Source organism: Cherax quadricarinatus, chromosome 50 (assembly GCF_038502225.1).
Source record: "Cherax quadricarinatus isolate ZL_2023a chromosome 50, ASM3850222v1, whole genome shotgun sequence".
Lineage (NCBI taxonomy): Eukaryota > Metazoa > Arthropoda > Malacostraca > Decapoda > Parastacidae > Cherax > Cherax quadricarinatus.
In genome coordinates this window covers 22,890,900-22,911,926 of record NC_091341.1, presented here as the reverse complement: position 1 = coordinate 22,911,926, position 21,027 = coordinate 22,890,900, and the positions used below count along the sequence as shown (strand labels likewise).

General features: G+C 43.7%; 1 protein-coding gene and 1 long non-coding RNA gene across 15 annotated transcripts in view; one reads left to right on the top strand and one right to left on the bottom strand.

The window, feature by feature from the left end:
- LOC138854147 (uncharacterized) overlaps window positions 1-21,027 on the bottom strand; it is a 133,122-nt gene that overhangs the window by 4,753 nt on the left and 107,342 nt on the right. The window lies entirely within an intron of this gene.
- The window catches only part of trio (trio Rho guanine nucleotide exchange factor), an 810,995-nt gene that overhangs the window by 712,962 nt on the left and 77,006 nt on the right, over window positions 1-21,027 (top strand). For all 14 annotated transcript variants that reach the window (XM_070095516.1, XM_070095520.1, XM_070095522.1 and 11 more), the window contains one exon: window positions 18,142-18,338. In XM_070095516.1, coding sequence (XP_069951617.1) covers window positions 18,142-18,338 — 197 coding nt within the window. The remainder of the gene's footprint in view (window positions 1-18,141; window positions 18,339-21,027) is intronic.

Here is a 21,027-nt window from a genome sequence, read left to right as displayed (position 1 = left end):
TTTTCATGCTGTGTCATTTTTATATTGATGCTGGGCTTCTTTCCTTATCCATGCATATTCATTTCTGGCTCTGATTTAAGTCCCCGTTTTCCTGGGTCCTTTGCCTTCTGTACTTTTCCCATGCTCTTGACACTTGGCTTTGGCCTCTACACACCTCTTGGTAAACCATGCTCTTACTCTGGTCTTCCCATTGTTTCTGTTGCCCTTTGGTACGAGCTTCTCTACTGCCTCCCTGCACTTTGTGGTCACGCGTTCCATCATTTAATTTGCTGTCGTTCCCTCAGCTCACTTACCCACTGCACAACATGTAGCAACTGTCTCATACTTGTGTAGTCCCCTTTTTCGAAGTTTGGCTTCTCCCATCTTTCTCGTGCTGCTTCACTCTCCATTAACTCCACTATGCATTCGAAACTCAAGACCACGTGGTCACTAGTGCCTAGGGGCCTCTCGTACTCATCTATTTGTGGTTGGAGGGATCGAGACGTAGTTCCTGGCCCCACCTCTTCACTGATCGCTGCTAGGTCCTCTTCCTGCTCCATGAGCTTTATCATACCTCGTCTTAAAACTATGTATGGTCCCTGCCTTCACTACGTCACTTGCCAGACTATTCCACCTCCTGACAACTCTATGACTAAAGAAATACTTCCTAACATCTGCTAGGCTCATCTGAGTCTTCAACTTCCAACTGTGACCCCTTTTATCTGTGTACCATCTCTTGAAGATACTGTCTCTGTCCACCTTGTCAATTCCTCGCAGTATTTTGTATGTCGTTATGTCTACCCTAACCCTCCTCTCCTCCAGTGTCGTCAGGCTGATTTTCCTTAACCTTTCTTTGTAGAACATTCCCCTTAACTCTGGAACTAGCCTTGTTGCAAACCTTTGCACTTTCTCTAATTTCTTGACGTGCTTGACCAGGTGTGGGTTCCAAACTGGTGCTGCATATTCCAGTATGTGCCTGCTGTATACGGTGTACAGAGCCTTGAACGATTCCTTACTGAGGTATGGAACGCTGTTCTCAGGTTTGCCAGGCGCCCATATGCTGCAGCAGTTATCTGGTTGATGTGAACCTCAGGAGATTTGCTCGTTATTATACTCACCCCTAGATCCTTTTCCTTGAGTGAGATTTGCAGTCTTTGTCCACCTAGCCTATACTTTGTCTACAGTCTTCTTTGTCCTGACCCGATCTTCATGACTTTGCATTTGGCGGGGTTAAATTCCAGAAGCCAGTTGCTGGACCAAGCTTCCAGCCTGTCCAGGTCTCTTGATAGTCCTGTCTGATTCTCATCCGATTTAATTCTCCTCATTAACTTCAAGTCATCTGCAAACAGGGACACTTGAGTCTATTCCTTCCGTCATGTCATTCACATATACCTTTTAAAAAGCTCAGCTTGTTCTGTTCTAGGTGATCCACCATTCTCCTCCTCATAATCTTCTCCATGACTTTGCATACTATACACGTCAGTGACACTGGTCTATAGTTTTGTGTGTGTGTGTAGGGGTATGTCTGTGTGTAAGGGTGTGTGTTGAAGATTGAGACACTTATGCAGCATATGGGAATCTTTATTCAGGAAACGTTTCGCCACACAGTGGCTTCATCAGTCCAATACAAAGAGGAAGGCGTAAGGAGAGGAGGAGTATGAGGTAATCAGTCCCTCAGCCTGGAGTCGATGTGTTCAGTCCATCAATCTTGTAGAATGTACAGCATAGGGCCGTAGACGTGGCTTATATACTGTAGTGAGGTGAGGTGAAGCAGGCGGAGGCGGGGTCATAGTGGTACCATCCACTAGTCGAAGTAGGTCTTCGTCCAAAGGTTGAACAAGTGTTGAAGAATTCTTTGTAACAAGATCCCATGACGCTGCAGTGTCTGACAGTTGTGATGAATGGTTTGAAAAACCGACAAGTTGAAGATTGAGACACTTATGCAGCATATGGGAATCTTTATTCAGGAAACGTTTCGCCACACAGTGGCTTCATCAGTCCAATACAAAGAGGAAGGCGTAAGGAGAGGAGGAGTATGAGGTAATTAGTCCCTCAATCTTCAACTTGTCGGTTTTTCAAACCATTCATCACAACTGTCAGACACTGCAGCATCATGGGATCTTGTTACAAAGAATTCTTCAACACTTGTTCAACCTTTGGACGAAGACCTACTTCGACTAGTGGATGGTACCACTATGACCCCGCCTCTGCCTGCTTCACCTCACCTCACTACAGTATATAAGCCACGTCTACGGCCCTATGCTGTACATTCTACAAGATTGATGGACTGAACACATCGACTCCAGGCTGAGGGACTGATTACCTCATACTCCTCCTCTCCTTACGCCTTCCTCTTTGTATTGGACTGATGAAGCCACTGTGTGGCGAAACGTTTCCTGAATAAAGATTCCCATATGCTGCATAAGTGTCTCAATCTTCAACTTGTCGGTTTTTCAAACCATTCATCACAAGGGTGTGTGTACCCAGCTAATTGTGGTTGCAGGGGTCGAGTCATAGCTCCTGGCCCCGCCTCTTCACTGGTCGCTACTAGGTCACTCTTCCTGCTCCATGAGCTTTATCATACCTCTTAAAGCTATGTATGGCTCCTGCCTCCACTACATCACTTCCCAGACTATTCCACTTCCTGACAACTTTGTGAATGAAGAAATACTTCCTGACATCCCTGTGATTCATCTGAGTCTTCAACTTCCAACTGTGTCCCCTTGTTGCTGTGTTCCATCTCTGGAACATCCTATCTGTCCACCTTGTCAATTCCCCTCAGTATTTTATATGTCGTTATCATATCCCCCTCTCTCTCCTGTCCTCCAGTGTCGTCAGGTCGCTTTCCCTTAACTTCTCCTCGTAGGACATGCCCCTTAGCTCTGGGACTAGTCTTGTTGCCAACTTTTGCACTTTGTCTAGTTTTCTTATATGCTTGACTAGGTGTGGATTCCAAACTGGTGCTGCATACTCCAATATGGGCCTAACGTACACTGTGTACAGGGTCTTGAATGATTCCTTATTAAGATGTCGGAATGCTGTTCTTAGGTATGCACCCGTATGCTGCAGCAACTATTTGGTTGATGTGTGCTTCAGGAGATGTGCCCGGTGTTATACTCGCCCCAAGATCCTTTTTCTTGAGTGAGGTTTATAGTCTCAGGCCCCTAGATTGTACTCCATCTGCAGTCTTCTTTACCCTTCCTCAATCTTCATGACTCTGCACTTGGTGGGGTTGAACTCCAGGAGCCAATTTCTGGACCAGGCCTGCAGCCTGTCCAGATCCTTTTGTAGTTCTGCCTGGTTCTCGTCCGACTGAATTCTTCTCATCAACTGCACAGCATCTAAAAACAGGGACACCTGAATCTATTCCTTCCGTCATGTTCACAAATACCAGGAACACCACCGGTCCTAGGACTAACTCCTGTGGAACCCCGCTCGTCATAGGCGCTCACTCTGACACCTCGTCACGTGTGTGTTAGCTACCATTTTGTCCTTTGGCACATGTCGATTAGACATTAGGCCTGTTGTATATATGTGTTTGTGTGTGTAGGTTGTGTGTGTTTGTGTACTCACCTATTTGTGGTTGCAGGAGTGGAGACTCAGCTCCTGGCCCCGCCTCTTCACTGACAGCTACTGGGTCCTCTCTCCCCCTGCTCCATGAGCAGGGTGTGTGTGTGTGTGTAGATGTGTGTGTACTCACCTAGTTATGGTTGCAGGAGTCGATTCATAGCTCCTGGCCCCGCCTCTTTACTGGTCACTTCCTGCTCCATGAGCTTTGTCATACCTCTTCTTAAAGCTATGTATGGATCCTGCCTCCACTACATCACTTCCCAGACTATTCCACTTCCTGACACCTCTGCGACTGAAAAAAAAAATTGTAACGTCCTTGACCCCTCAAGGAAGGTTCCTTGATGTTGGTGAGGGGCTCTTGATTTAGGGAATTGGATCTGTGCTCCAGTTCCCCGAATTAAGCCTGAATGCCTTCCACATCCCCCCCCCCAGGCGCTGTATAATCCTCCGGGTTTAGCGCTTCCCCCTTGATTATAATAATAATGTAACGTCCTTGTGATTCAGATGAGTCTTCAACTTCCAACTGTGACCCCTTGTTGCTGTGTCCCATCTCTGGAACATCTTATGTTTGTCCACCTTGTCAATTCCTCTCAGTATTTTATATGTCGTTATATCTCCCCGATCTCTCCTGTTGTCCAGTGTCGTCAGATTCATTTCCCTTGTGTGTGTGTGTAGGTGTGTACTCGCATAATTGTGCTCACCTAATTGTGGTTGCAGGGGTCGATACTCAGCTCCTAACCCCACTTCTTCACAGAGTGCTACTAGGTCCTCTCTCCCTGCTCCATGAGCTTTATCATACCTCATCTTAAAGCTATGTATAGTTCCTGCCTCCACTGCCTCACTTGCTAGGCTATTCCACTTCCTGACTACTCTGTGACTGAAGAAATACTTCCTAACATCCCTTTGACTCATCTGGGTCTTCAACTTCCAATTGTGTGTGTGTGTGTGTGTGTAGGTGTGTGTACTTGCCTAGTTGTGGTTGCAGAGGTCGAGTCACAGCTTGGAAAATCCTAGAAGGAATGGTTCCGAATCTGCACACAGAAATCACTCCCTATGAAAGTAAAAGACTGGGCATGCGGTGCAAAATACCTCTAATGAATACTAGGGGCACCATTTGTGCACTAAGGGAAAACACCATAAATCTCCAGGGCCCAACACTCTTCAACAGCCTTCCTCCATGCATAAGGGGAATTACCAATGGGCCCCTGGCTGCCTTCAAGAGGGAATTGGACAGATACTTAATGTTGGTGCCAGATCAGCCTGACTGTGGTTCATACGTTGGACTGCTTGCGGCCAGCAGTAGCAGCCTGGTTGATCAGGCCCTGATCCACCAGGAGGCCTGATCGTGGACCGGAATACCCTCCAGGTAGACTCCTGGCCAGGCTCAGGGAGTAGAAAGACTCAAAAGTAAAAAGGTAAAGTTGGGAGTAGTCTGTTGCACTGATGTTGTAATGTACTAACATATTCCAACCTAGTTTTCAACACTTACTGTATATCAACCTGGGTCTTGATAATCACCTTTGGCCCTAATGGTGTCTGGGCCTTCATCTCCCAGGACCCTGACCATCTAAATCATTCATGTTGTGAATCATTTACCCAGAGTATTAGCTTGCAGCTATCACATAAATAGTTGATCTTTAGTTTCTTTCATTATCATATGCTTTTCACTGACCTGTCTACCAAAATCCAGTTTTGGTTGGTATCTGACTGGTTTACCAGTTGGTCACCCTGTCATCCTTCACCACACTTTCACCCTCATCCATTTTTTTTTCTTGCTGCTCCTAATTTTTCACTATAGTTTTTGCATGTTTACTTGTAGAAAGTAGGATCTTTTTTCATTTTTCACGGGAGACCACTAAACCCTTGGGAAATGGGAAGTAATCTGGTCCAATTCTTTGGTCCAAGATCCTCTCACTGGCATTAAGGAACCTCCCTTGAGGGGTATCATTAATAGGGAAAAATCTGTAGTACTGGGCACATTATTATTTTTTCTTTCTCTTATAGTTGTTTATAGCTTCAGAACTCCTGATCCAACTGGCTTGAAATTTGCTATGCCGGTGAAATATTACCAGGAGAAGGTTCTTGCAACTATCGGGAAGGGTAGGTGCCCTTTTGTCAATCTTATGAAGACATTCTTGATTTTGGTACAAAAAGTGCATAAGCAAAACATCCACAACATGAGAACTCGAGCTTCATTTACACAAATACGCCTGAAGCTGGGACAAATTAAATAATCTCTGCATATAACATCACAGAGATGCGTGAAATTAAACAAAACCAAGCAGATCATTCACAAAATGATTTATGCAGATGTAAGTACACTTAGAAGAAGCCATGATAACAGTCACCAACACCATAGTGTTGTTGACTGTTTTCATGACTGTAGTGTATCTGAGGATCTGATCCCCAGCCAGAGAAAAAAATGCTACACAATGAAACCGCCTCATTAATGGACTAATAGGAGAGGAGGGAGGTGTAGGATATTGCTGACTATCCACAGCCCCCGAATTACGTATTAAATTAACATTTCATGATTGTGTTTTTTTTTGTCGTAGTGGGCTTGAGCAGCTTAGGCAGAAGACAACTGGATGCTAAGAAAATGGGTATTGTAATCTGTATTATTATTATTATAATCAAAAAGAAGCGCTAAGCCACAAGGACTATACAGCGCTGCAGGGCAGGAAGGAAGCAAGGGCATCAGGTGGCAAAAGGGAGATGGATGAGTAATAGGTTACGGATAACAGCGGGGTAGTGGATGGTGAAAGGGTAAAGGGAAGCAAGAGACTGAACTAGAAAGGGCTGAGGGGAGTGCGAAAAGTATCATCAGAGTTTGTGGAGTAAATCAGTCGTTGTCAAGAAGTCAATGAGAGAGTCAGGATTAAAGGAGGGTCCATCAGCAAGAAGGGAAGGTAAAGAGAGAGTAGTAGAACGAAGACGGCGTTGGAGGTAAATTCTGCGTGCTTGTTGATAGAGAGGGCAGTCTAACAGAATGTGGCTAATCGATACTGGAACTTGACACTGCTCACAGAGAGGAACAGGGTGCCTCTCCATGAGATACCCATGAGTAAGACGAGTGTGGCCAATGCAAAGGCGGGAGAGAGTGGTCTCCCAACCTCGGCATGATGACAAGAAGACGGCCAGTAACCTATGCTCGGTTTAATAGAATGAAGTTTGTTACCGAGCAGAGTTGACCAACGTTGTTGCCAACAGGTGCGAAGGTGGGTAGCTATTGCAGCAAAATAGTCCAGAAATGGAACACCTCTATAGGAAATTGGTAGGTCATGTACTGCTGACCGCGCAGTAGTGTGTACCTGTTCATTGCCCTGTACGTCGACATGACCAGGGACCCAACAAAAAACAATATCTTTATGTTTGGTAGAGATACGGCGTAGCCAAAGTTGGATACGGAGAACTAGGGGGTGAGATGTATCAAATTCTCGTATAGCCTGTAGAGCACTAAGGGAGTCTGAGACTACTACAAATGATGACACAGGCATAGATGCGATATGAATAAGTGCTGCAAGAATGGCATACAATTCAGCAGTAAAAATGCTAGCCAAAGATAGTAAATGCCCTCGCACGACGCTGTCCGGAAACACTGCTGCGAATCTGACGCCGTCTGAAGACTTAGAGCCATTTGTGTATGTCAGCATAGTTGCTGATCCCTGTGTTATATAGCATAGCATATAGTATCACGGGGGGAGTCATCCACTCCACCGAGTTTGTTCGTTCCTCCAGTAAGAAAGAACAGATCCCATGTGGTCTGGTGTGATTCGATTCCTGCTCTAGGAAGATCTTATTCTTACTGTGAAGCCACCAGCACGCATTAGTGACTTTGTAACGAGCCAAGAATTACTGTATCAAACAGCCGAGTTGGGTACTCCAAGTAGAAGAGTTTACCAGTTAGTAATTCCACAGTCACTAGTGAACGTAGCTCTACAGCTAGTTCATGATGCACCAGGTGTTGAACACCCTAGTATGGATCGTTCTGTGAAACAAGCCAGAATGAAATACTTTTGGCCACGTATGGCAACTGACATTTCCGAGTATGTTAAGAAATGTAGTATCTGTATGCAACATAAAGGGAATGTCAATGGTCCTAATCCTATCGAAGTGTACCCAACCACTAGCGAACCGTGGCAAAGAGTTGCCCTTGATTTGTTAACCAATTTTAAATGTTCCCTCCAAGGCAACAAACATCTGTGTGTTATGGTAGACCATTTCACCAGATATTGTGAGTTAGTTCCTATTGCAGATAAGACTGCAGAGACAGTAGCTAAAGCGTTTAAAGAACGCATTATCTGCAGGCATACCACCCCTAAATCCTTAGTAACAGATAATGGAGGTGAATTCTGTAATGAGATTCTTGAAAATTTGTGTACTTTATACAAGATCTCTAAATCCACCATTGTTCCTCATCATCCTGCCAGCAATGGGTTAGCCGAACGAACCAATAAGAAAGTACTTGATGTCCTGAGAGCCACTATCAACCCCAATAGTGAAACTTGGGATGAAGTCATACCAGATGTCCAATGTGCCATATTATTATTATTATAATCAAGGGGGAAGCGCTAAACCCGGAGGATTATACAGCGCCTGGGGGGGGATGTGGAAGGCATTCAGGCTTAATTCGGGGAACTGGAGCACAGATCCAATTCCCTAAATCAAGAGCCCCTCACCAACATCAAGGAACCTTCCTTGAGGGGCCAATGTGCCATAAATTCTGCTTACAATGCTTCCATAGGTGATACTCCACATTATGCATTGTATGGTGTAGACAAGCGCTTACCCTATGAGTTGTTATATTCCACTCCGAAACCTAATTACAACCCTGATGATTTCATAGCAACTCGTACCAGCATAGCTCAGTGTTTTTAGAAGAATCTGTGAAACACTTCATAAATCAAAAGCAGAATTTACTAGAGTAACTAATAGCTGTGCTAAGCCATCAAAAGTAAAAGTAGGTTCAAGAGTAATGCTGACAAATTTCAACAAAACATCCGAAATGCCTAAGCTCGATCAAAAGTTTGTCGGACCTTATCGAGTTGTAGAACATATCTCTGGTAATAAGTATAAGGTTAGAGAAATTAGTACTGGTAAGTACAAAGAATCGCATTTAGATCATATGAAATTAGTATGCGATGTTGATGATATTGCTACCCAGACTAATGTGACAGATGTTGAAAATCCTCTTGACTCTGTACCCTCTACCTCAAATACTCAGTCAGATAACCAACCTGAATGTCGTTACTCCTTGCGTACTCGACAAGTAATGAGAAACCCACAAGTATCTTTTGTAGATACTCGTTCAGATCTCCCTCAGTCAAGGCACGTGTTAGCCATTGCAGAGGAATTCGATCCTCCCAGAGATGATAACCATTCTGCATATGTAAACCTCACCCTCGCAGAATTGGGTTTAAATGTACATAGTCTGTATAACTAGATGTCCGAGATGAAGTAAATTGTCAACTGTCTGTTATTAGCTGGAGTTTACCTGGAGAGAGTTCCAGGGGTCAACGCCCCCGCGGCCCGGTCTGTGACCAGGCCTCCTGGTGGATCAGAGCCTGATCAACCAGGCTGTTACTGCTGGCTGATTAGTTTTTCAGAAATTTTTTTTTCCTCGTATTCACGTTCCCTCCGTATTCTGAGAATTTGACAGTAATGATCTGAGTGCGCACCAGATGCCTTTGCTGTTAATTTCACCTTGTATATATATATTTATTCTTCCTCAGAATCTGTAGAGTGCATGAATACAGATCGATCGATCAATTCCATCCATATTGTATAATGATTTGATCTTATAGTTTGTAATGCATTACATTAAAAGTGATTACGTTAACACCCATTACATAAAACTCATTTTGTTAACATCCATTATGATACCATCCATTAGTCCTAAGTTATATATGAATTTGTTATTGTATAGAATCAGCCCAGAACCACCTGCCTGTTCAGCCTATAGATAGTAGTGTATGTCAAGACGACATACGTAACATGACCGAGCTGTCAGCATAGTTGCTGATCCCTGTGTTATATAGCATAGCTTATTAGTATCATCCATGTGCTTTTGATAGGAGATCCCTTTTAGGCCTGTGACTGTTGTGTGATGTCACGGGATGCGCATGTGTACGGTCGTACCTCTGCCTCCCTCTCAGTCGGCGTAGACATCCAGGCTAAGACAGGCAGAAGCTGGGCTCCACGTTCATCATCACAGTCTGACAATATATGTTACCATCCAACAAGTGTGTCTACCTTCAACCCTCGATATCTCCATTTAAAAACCCCTACGATATGTACACAGCGGTGGCATGAGAATGGAAGTGGAAGTGATCAAGAAAAAGAGAGCGGGAAGCCACCGTAGGCAGTTGAGCTTTCGAGCAAGGGAGTGAGAAAGAACAGACCCGAACAGCTGGAACTTCCCAGGGGGGTAGGGAAAAGTGAGATGCTACATGAACATATAAAGGTGGTAACTGAAGGGAAGACAAGAGTGAATGTAGGCGAAGAGAAAAGGGACGGAGCAAACAGGGGCGGCGAACGAATAAAGAATGTCTACTAATATCGGTGACCATTCTATAAATGGAAGGATTGTGGAGATCGTGAGAGCGTACATAGTAGCGAAGGCAATGGGCATCACGGCGATCAGACAAGGATGGAACATTCGCTTCTGCATAGAGGCTCTCAACAGGGGAAGAGTGAAAAGCACAAACGTAATCCTTGGTGATGGATAGAGTTAAGGCTAGAGAGAGTAGCAGGAGAGGTCGCGGAATAAATCTTGTCACCATAATCGAGTTTCAATAAAACAAGGGTTGAATGTAGGCGAAGCAGAGTTCGACGATCAGCTCCCCAGGAAAGATGAGCAAGGGTTTTAAGAAGGTTTAGCCGGCTGTGACAAGTTGCCTTCAGAGAGGTAAAGTGAGGTTTCCAGGATAACCTACGATCAAAGAGAAGGCCTAGAAACCTGACTGTATCACGTTCAGAGATACGGGAGCCATAGAGATACAAAGGATGATCGGAGATGACAGAGTGTCTAGTGAAAGTACAATTTGGTGAGTTTTGGTACTTGAAAATTTAAACCCATGCGTGGTGGCCCAAGTGGAAACACGGTCGACCACATGCTGGAGAGAAACTGCAATGAGATGACAGTCAGCGCCTGCACAAGCAATAGCGAAGTCATCAACATAGTGATGACCAAATATTGGGTGGAAGAACAAAGGCCAAATCATTTATAGCAAGGAGAAAAAGTGTTGTGCTTAGAACACATCCCTGATAGACACCTTCAGCTTGGACGAAGTCCGGGGAAAGAACATTATTGACTCGAACACGGAAATGTCTGTCAGTTAAAAAGTTCTTAAGGAAGGATGGTAGATTGCCTCGGAGGCCTAAGGAGTGGGCCTGGGCCAAAATATTATACCTCCAAGTTGTGTCATATGCCTTCTCAGGGTCAAAAAATATGGCAATAACTGAGTGATTATTCGCAAAGGCATTACGAACATACGTATCCAAGCGTAGTAAGGGGTCTATGGTAGAACGGCCCTTACGAAAGCCATATTGACTTGCGGAGAGACTGTTGTGTGTCTCTAAATACCACATTAAACGTCGATTTACGAGACGTTCCATCACTTTGCAAACTGCACTAGTAAGAGCGATGGGACGATAGTGGGAGGCATCATGTCCTGTAGTACCCGGTTTATGGAAAGGGAGAACAATGGCAGATTTCCACAGCTGGGGAAGAACTCCTTGTGCCCAAATAAGATTGAAGAGGTGTAAGAGGACTACAAGGGCTGACCGATTTAAATGTTGTAACATACGAATATGAATGTCGTCAGGCCCAGCTGCCGATGATCGGCAAGCTGAGAGCGTTGCCTCTAGTTCTTGAAGTGTAAAAGGCACATTATACTGTTCTTCTCTGAGAGAAGAAAAGTCCAAGGGTACTAACTCTCTGGCAGACTTTGAGGAAAGAAGCGAGGGGCATAGATGGAGCCCCCGGGAAATACGGACCAGATGTGTGCCAAGTTCAATGGCAACGTCGAGAGGGTTTGCTACATCAACACCAGCGACCCGTAGAACAGGAGCCGGGCCAGGAGAGTATTTACCACTCAATTTCCTCACTTTTTTCCAGACTGCACTCATAGAAGAAGCAGAGGTGATGGTGGAAACATAGTCTCGCCAACAAGTGCGTTTAGCTTCACGGATGACACGGCGAGTGATCGCACGCTTCTGCTTAGAATCAAGAAGTCTCTCAGCGGTTCTATTGTACCGGTACCTGCCCCATGCAGCGCGTTTCAAACGTACTGCACAAGCACAAGCAGGAGACTACCAAGGCACGCACTTCTGAGAATGCCTGCCTGAAGTTTGGGGTATAGAATGAGAAGCTGCGGTAGAAACTGACGTCGAGAAGAGGTGTAGGAGCTCATCAATGGAGGATGAAGAAGGAACCTCACTAAAAGCAGTGAGGTGTGAGTAAAGATCCCAATTTGCCCGATCAAATTGCCAGCGAGGGTTACGGAAAGGTGGTGAATAGGAAGGAGAAGTAAGAATGATTGGAAAATGATCGTTGTCATGTAAGTCCGGTAGAACAGACCAGGTGAAGTCTAGTGCAGTGGAGGAAGAGCAGAATGATAAATCGATGCAAGAGAGAGTATGAGTACGAGGATCAAAATGGGTGGGAGTACCCGTATTTAAAACATGGAGGGGGTGAGAGGCGAGAAAAGCCTCCAACTGGATGCCACGCGAGTCACAATGAGACCCCCCCAGAGGAAATGGTGGGCGTTAAAATCACCAAGTAACAGAAGTGGTGGTGGTAAGGATGAAACAAGAAAGGCAAAGTCTGGGATAGAAAATGCTCGAGAAGGAGAGAGTTATAAAGAACATATTGTAAACCACTTATTCAAGTGGATACGGGCTGCAGTGTAATGCAGCGAGGTATGGAGAGATAGTTGAGAGTACGGAATATCATTGCGTAGAAGAAGGGCACTTTCATTAAAGGTCCCATCTGAGAAAGGACCCGAAGAATACAATAAATTATAGCCTGAGATAGGTTGGAAAACAGCAGAGTATAATTTTGGTTCTTGTAAGCAAGCACCAACAGGGGAAAACCTGGAAAGCAACATCTGAAGCTCACCCCGATTACCCCTGAGGCCGCGGATATTCCACTGTAAATAGGCCATGATTGGCGATGAAGAAAATACCAGGAATCCGTAGGGAAAGGCACCTACGGACTAGAGGGGTTAGAAAAGTCAACGTGTGGTGGCATTGGAAGACGTTCAAGCAGTGAAGGAACGGAGTGTTGTGAAGAATGGGGTTGTGAAGATGGAAGAGAAGGAACAGGAAGTGAATCAGTGTCCATTGAAGGTTTAGTCTCTGCAATATATTCTGAAATGGCTTCAAGTGTTTCTGAATTCAAAGATGTATGGGGGACCATATTGGAGATAGAAGGAGGAGGGTGAGTAAAGATTGGGACAGTAATGGACTGTACCAAAGTAGAGGAGGAGGGAAGAGTGTAAGGCACTGGAGGTGAAGTGTGGGGGGGGACAGAAGAGGCAGAAACCTGGGAGGTGGCAGAAGAGGGAGAAACTTGGGAGGGGACGGGGGTGGAAGGCATAGTACGAGGAGGAGGGTGAATCTCCACACTTGTAATAGAGCCAGAGAGAGGGGAAGAACTAGGTACAGAGACTGGAAAGGTAAAGTATGGAGGTGGAAGAAGGGAAGGAAGGGGCAAAGAAGATTTGAGCAATGTGGATTTTTTGGACTTCTGAGAAGTAGAGGGGCGATTGGTATTAGGTGTCGTACGAGGTCTTGTCGATACTGGGGCTTGTGAGGAAGGACGCGAAGATGTGAGAACAGACTGAGTTGTAGTCGGGACGTCAGAGCCAAGGACAGCAAAAGGATTAGATGCCGGAGTGGCTATGGGAGGGGTAACAACAGAGGAGGCTGCAGAAGATGGGACCCCAGAAGTGGGGGGGATGTTTTGAAACACGTGAATAAGAAACACAGGGTAGTCTCCCTTGGAGGCGGAGATGAGTAACTGCCATAGCATATGGGAGATGATCTGCCTCTGTGAGGCAACGGATTTCATGTTCATTTAAGTAGACCTGGCAACGGCGGGAGTACGAAGGGTGAGCGTCATTACAATTAAGGCAAGATGGAGGTTGACTGCAAGATGTATTAGAATGGTCGTCGGCACCACAGACTGGGCATTCGGCCATAGATCTGCAATATTTCGCTGGGTGACCAAAAAACCAGCAATTTCTACACTGTTGCGGTGTAGGTATCACCTTTCAAACTTGTAACCGATGTCCTGCGACATATACAGAGGACGGGAGTTCTCGGCTGTCAAAAGTTAAACGAGCCACATTGCAAGGGTAACGTCTCCGCCCACGGGCAGGAAGGACATAAGTGTCTACTTTGAGGATTGGGAGATCCTGGAGTTCCAGCTGTTCAAGAATGTCATTGCCACATGACTGGAAATTCTGTTGGACTATGGTATGGGGCAGAATGACAGTACCACTACAAGAATTGAGAGAAAGATGTTTTTCAATAGCGATAGGAGTAGTATCGATATTCGAAAGGAGAGAAAGATCATGAGCTTGGGTAGCATTCTGGACAGTGACGATGAGCGTACCGCTCTTGAGAGCATGAAATGAAATATCTCTACCAACATGACGCAGGAGCACTTTGCCAATACTATGGTCAGAAAGGTAGTCAGAAAAAGAAGTCGGTCTTAAAGTAAAGAATTTAGTCCATTGTGTGGTCCGAAACTGAGCGTGGAGAGGGAGTGCTTGACGTGTCAGTCTTTTCCGAGTAGAATGGGAAGGTAACGAAGGAGCATCATCAGGAGATTGACGTTGGCGTTTAGGAGTAGGACCGGAGTTGGTCCAGCTTGAAATGGGTGGGCGATTCGAAAATTGCCGTACCGTAGAGGGAGAAGCCGGAAGCATAGTCAAAGGAGAGCGGAGTTCAGACAAATCGAAGGAGTCAGTCGAAGCCCCGGTACCTGAAGCGGGTGAGGAAACAGCACCAGCAAGAGGTACAGGGGCATCAGGAGTGTCCGAAGAGTGGTCTAAACACAAGGCAGGGTCAGAATGGGGTGCGGTATCAAGAAGGGGCCCGGGGGTAGTGGGTTCATGGATTGGGTTCTCCGTGGTTAGGTTACTCCTTTGCTTTTTGTTTTTAAGAAAAAAAAAAGAAAGAAAAGAAAATAAAAATAAAAAAAAAGAATAAAAAAAGGGGGGAGCGGGGAGGAATAGTTCCCAGGAGGAATGAAAGGGTCGGAAATCTCCCTCCGCGCCCAAGAGGACCTCAGCACCGCTAGTAGCGCAGATGCAGCATGGAACCCATGCCATACCCTACCCTTCATGCCAGTAAACCAGCAATCCGGGATAGCAACCTCACATCTGCCGAGCTACCTCGGTGGACAAAAGAGAGGGCGGCCGGATATCCGCCACAAAGCATACCTCCTTCGGCCACCACCCCTGGAATCCGAAAGGTGGCTTCCAGAGATACACCCGTCGCCCGAAAGACACCCAAAGCTACTCCGGGATACCGGAGAGGGATCGGGACATCCCCAGGCGATCCAGATTCCACGGCAAACTACGCCACCTCCAAGAACCTCAACGGAATGGGATGGACCCCGGTATCCTTTCCTCTACCTAGGAACTAGCGTGCCTGTGGGAGAAATCCCAAAGGCCAAAAAGAGGAAGGGCAAAAGGGAGGGGTGAGGAGGGGGAAAGGAAAAAGGGGAGGATGGGATAGGGGAGGGGAGATTGGGGGGTAATTTGGTTCGGTCTGAGGAAGAAGACCGACAGGTCTAATTCCTGAGACCAAGAGCCTCTTCACCACGCCAAGGAGCCCCCCTTGAAGAGGTTGTAATCTGTAGTACTACAGTATTGTACTATATGATATAATTTATAGTAATTTTGCTTACCTTTTTGTGGAGAAATGAGATGTAAACTGGTGTGATCATGGGTCATTTACATGTGTAGCATTTTACACTAAACTTAAGAGGATAGGCTGTCAATTCGTCTTTGCTTCTACCAATATGAGACCCTTTTTTCTTTACCAATTCCCCACTTGTGCCACTTAGATGTTAGACTCAACCTTTTAAATTCAAATTTCTCCTTAACACTGAAAACTACACGTTTTCTCTTGGGTCTACCACTTCATTTAGAAGCCATTGTTAACTGCACTTTAATATGTTAATAAAGTCACACAAAAGACTCTAAATTCAAGGAAAATTAGAGGCCGAATGACAAGTTTATGGTGAGAGCACAGACAGTAAGCTAGTGCAGGTGGTCTGTGGCAGCTCAATGAAAACAGATAGGTCCTGGACATGGCTGTTTTGGGCCATACCAGACAAATGTCGGAGTTAGCGAATTTGGCCTGATGCATCAGAAACCAACCTGATAAAATGCAAAATTATGGAATTTTGTCCATTTTATCTGATAATTGGAGGGTTTTTCTGAAACTGTCAAATTTCATTTACTATAGTATATTGTGTCCAGGACTTTGGTCAAATGATTGATACAGGAGGACCCCACTTACAGTGCTTCACTTTATGGTATTTCACTAATACAGTGGTTTTCAGTTACATCCAGTTTTCATTTATTCAGACTTCCTACAATAAATATATTCACCACTCACTATAAGCTAAGGACAAAAATATTTTTAAGGTAAGTAATTTGTGTGTATTGTATATGCACACAAAAAACATGCGTTTTCTCTTCTCCACCCTGTATAAGTGGGGCCCTCCTGTACTCAGCAATGACTTCACCAGCTATAGTTATATGGGAGAGCACTGCAGGCCTAGCCCTGGCCAAATGCTACCACTTCCATATCTGCTATGTTACCCACAATATGACCAATGTTCACCTAACCTCTTGTACTGCTTGTTTTAGCTACTCTGTATAAGGACTAAAGAAGCCACTCATGGCAAAACGTTTCCTTGCTAAATGCCTTGATCAGTTCAAACAAGTCTAATCTACAAAACTATCAATTTTAAGCTTTCAGCAGTGGTGGGTTTTGGTCAAAGGAAAGTTCATGTTGTTGAGCTGTGTAAGATGTAATTTGCCAGTTTTATTAAATTTTAGAGTATTTTTTGTGCAATAATATCAGAATCCAACAACTTCTAAGCAGCTTCAATGTTAAAGTGCTGCTGTAGTTTGTTATTGGGATGTGTAGTCCTAATTTGCCAATTTTATTAAATAGGGATATTGATTTCCATGTGATAACTAGTGTATGCATCTTCTGATTGTTTTTGTTAGTGCATAAAAAGTTTGGATTGTTTTTGAGCTGTGTAGGTGTCAGTTTGCTAATTTTATTGAAGAAATAGTAATATTTACATGATACAACTTTTGAATGTCCTAGGTAGTAGGTTGGTAGACAGCAACCACTCAGGGAGGTACAGTACTACCTTCCTGTCAAACAAGTGTGAAACGGAAGCCTGTACGTAATTGTTTTTACATGATGGTAGGAGACCTGGTGTCTTTTTTCTGTCTCATGAACATGCAAGATTTCAAGCACATCTTGCTACTTCTACTTACACTTAGGTAACACTGCACATGCATAGATAAGCATATATATACACATGCATCTCTGTTTTCTTTATGTTCTTACTAGTTCTTGTTCTTGCTTATTTCATCTCCATGGAGAAGAACAGAATTCTTCCTCTGTGAGCCATGCATGTCGTAAGAGGTGACTAAAATGCCAGGAGCAAGGGGCTAGTAACCCCTTCTCCTGTATATACAGTACATGTATAACTAAATTTAAAAGGAGAAACTTTCGTTTTTTCCTTTGGCCCACCCTGCCTTGGTGGGATATGGCTGGTTTGTTGAAAGAAGAGAACAACTTTTGAATGGATTTTTTAAAAAAGCTTGAAATCTTCAACTCTGATATTTAACTGCTTTAGAAACTAACACCACACTATTATTTTGTGTGTGCATCAAGGTAAAAGGGGCTGGGTTTATGGGATGCCTTTCTATGGTGCAGCAACCGAAAAAACCTAATTGTCTATAAAATGCTTGTTAGTATCTTATTTCCGAGGATGTTTTAATATTTTTTTTTTTTTAACTGTTTGTGATATACCTGTAACCAGTTTTGAGAGTTTTCCTACCCTTCAGTCTGGAACGAGGCCAGATTTCTTTGTCTGGTCAACTAGGCTGTTGGTGATTACAGTTCACAGGCCTACATAGCCATGACAGTCTAACAATGAAGTTTGACCTCAGGCCAGGCTAAGTTAGAATTCTTGAAATTAGTTACATGTATGTCAGGTTTGTCAATACACTGTACAATTCATAATTGCTTATTTTTTATTCCTTTGTTACCTAGAAGTTTTGCAAATTGTTAATATACTATAACATAATTTACCAAATTATCTTACATAAATTTTTGCTGGGTCAAGTTAGTGTGTTAGTTATGGCACAAAATTAAAAATAGGTGTATGCAAAATGTGTATAACTTTAGTTACTACTTGTAACTGTTTTCCTTTGGGGAAAGGAGGTGGTGGTGAATCTTTCAGTAACCCCCAATTTGGTAACAGTAAATAAGCCTAGAGTTGGGGGAAGAATAGTTAATAATAATGTAGCCTGAATATTTCAGGCGGTGTTTCGGGAACAAGTCGATCACTGTCAGTGGAAAATGGTGAGGAGGGCGAGCTGGAGTTACCACCCCCCATGAAGGTCATGGAACAACCCATGTCTGCAGCAGCTGCCCAGGGTGCACCTGGGCCCACCACAGTGACATCAGGACCCACACTTCCACCACTTGATGATATTCTACCTGATGCTCCCAACAGAGTAAGGAAAAAATATGACAAATTGTTTAGTACCTTTTGCCATGTACTGTATTATGTGTGACTTCCTTTATTAATAATCATTGTGAATTTAAAGCTAACTTAACTGAGTTTCCAGTAAGTTGCATTTCATTGAGAATACACATAGGTTAGGAATGTTGCTGCTTGTCATTGTACTGTAATAAAAGTTTGAGAGAAATTGTAGTTACTCAGTGGTAAAAAATTAGTGATCTTATTCAAGATGTAAATCTAGAATAAGAATAAATTGGATTATCATTTAACATTCCTGTTTCAACTCATCCAGATGTTTAATGTATTAAAAAAATACCTGTACAGTGGAACCCCGAATATCAGCCGTAATCAGTTCCAGGAAGTTGGCCTAAATTCGAAATGGCGCCAAAATTCAAAGCAATATATCCCATAAGAATTAATGTAAATACAATTAATCCATTCCAGAACCCCAAAAATAATAAAAAAAAAATACGTTTTGTAAAGTTCAACTATACTTTTACACAAAACAATGATAAATAAGTATAAACATTGCATACCATTATTGAAGACTCTTGTTGGCATATGGAAGAAGGCGAGGAGGAGAGAGGGAGTTGGGGTTGTTTGCAAGGGGAATCCCCCTCCATAATGACTTCATGTAACAAGTCCCTCTCTGGGGTTACTTCCCTTCTTTGTCTTTTAATGGCACTAGGACCAGTTTGAGAGTCACTGGACCCCTGTTGCACAAAATATCTGTCCAGAGAGTTCTGTTTCTGGCACCTCTTTAAGATTTGCCTGAACATAAGAAAGAAGGAACACTGCAACAGGCCTACTGACCCATGCGGAGCAGGTCTATGTCGCTTATGTAAATTGTGAACAACAACGGGCCCAACACTGACCCCTGAGGAACACCGCTGTGACATGCCCCCATTCTGATTTCTCCCCATTTATGCAAACTCTCTGCTGCCTATTTCTCAGCCATGCCTCTACCCAGGAAACCCCTCAAGGAAGGTTCCTTGATGTTGGTGAGGGGCTCTTGATTTAGGGAATTGGATCTGTGCTCCAGTTCCCCGAATTAAGCCTGAATGCCTTCCACATCCTCCCCCAGGCGCTGTATAATCCTCCGGGTTTAGCGCTTCCCCCTTGATTATAATAATCTACCCAGGATAAAATTTCTCCTCCTATTCCGTGTGCCTTAAGTTTCCTCAGTAGCCTCTGATGTGGAACTCTATCGAAAGCCTTACTGAAGTCCATATACACAATATCATATTCATTACCATGATCTACCTCCTCAAACACCTTAGTGAAAAAAGTTAGTAAATTCGTAAGACAGGAACGCCCCTTTGTAAAACAGTGTTGAGATTCATTAATCAATCTGTGCCTATCAAGATGGCTACGAATTGCTTCGGCAATTATTGATTCCATAAATTTTCCCACTATGGAGGTAAGGCTTATTGGTCTATAGTTTGAAGCCAAGGACCTGTCACCTGCCTTGTAAATAGGTATTACATTTGCCATTTTCCACTTATCAGGCACTATGCCAGTTTGTAGTGATAAGTTAAAAAGATTAGCCAAAGGTATGCTAAGTTCCTCTTTACAGTCCTTTAACACCCTTGCAAACAGTTCATCAGGGCCTGGGGATTTGTTAGGTTTTAGTTTCTCTATTTGTCTGAGGACCATGTCACTAGTTACCACAATCGTACATAGTTTATTATCCTGTTCTACATAATCTATTATTTCAGGAATATCGCTAGTATTTTCCTGGGTGAAAATTGAGAGGAAGTAGGAATTGAGAATTTCACACATATCCTTATCACTGTCAGTGATCTGACCAGAGTTACTCTTAAGTGGGCCAATCTTGTCCCTAATCTTACTTCTGTATACCTGAAAGAACCCTTTTGGGTTAGTCTTTGAATCCCATGCGACCTTAGCCTCATAATCCCATTTTGCTTTTCTTATTCCTTTCTTTATTTCTCTCTCTAATTGAATATATTGATTTCTTAACTGCCCATCCCCTCTTCTGATATGCCTATATATGCCTCTCTTTTGACCAATGAGATGTTTTAATCTATTGTTCATCCATTTGGGATCATTTTTGTTAGATCTAATTTCCCTACTTGGAACAAAAGTTGTCTGGGCAGCTAGAACGATGCTCTGAAAAACGTCATATTGGCAACCAAGATCACCTACCTGACCCATAGTCAGGACATCCCAATTTAGCCCACCCAGGTAATTTTTCAGTCCTATGAAGTCAGCCAAGCGAAAATCTGGGACAGAGATTTGATTGCAGTTATCTGGGTAATTCCATGATATATTGAAACTAAGTGATTTGTGATTACTTTCCCCAAGCTCATCATTAACCTCAAGATTATTAATTAGTGAATCTTTGTTGGCAAGAACAAGTCAAGCAGATTGTTTCCTCTAGTTGGTTCTGTCACAACCTATTCTAAAAAGCAATCCTGAACTGTATCAAGAAAGTCACTTGACTCAAGATTTCCTGTCATATTGTTCCAATCAATTTGTCTAAAGTTAAAATATCCCATTATCACAACATTTACACATGTAGATGCCTTATGAATTTCGTCCCATAACAGCTTACTGCACTCCCTGTCAAGGTTTGAGGGCCTATAAATCACACCCAAAATTAATTTGTCACGTCCTTCGAGAAACTGTAGCCTAACAGATTCTGTGTTTGATGTTTCTAA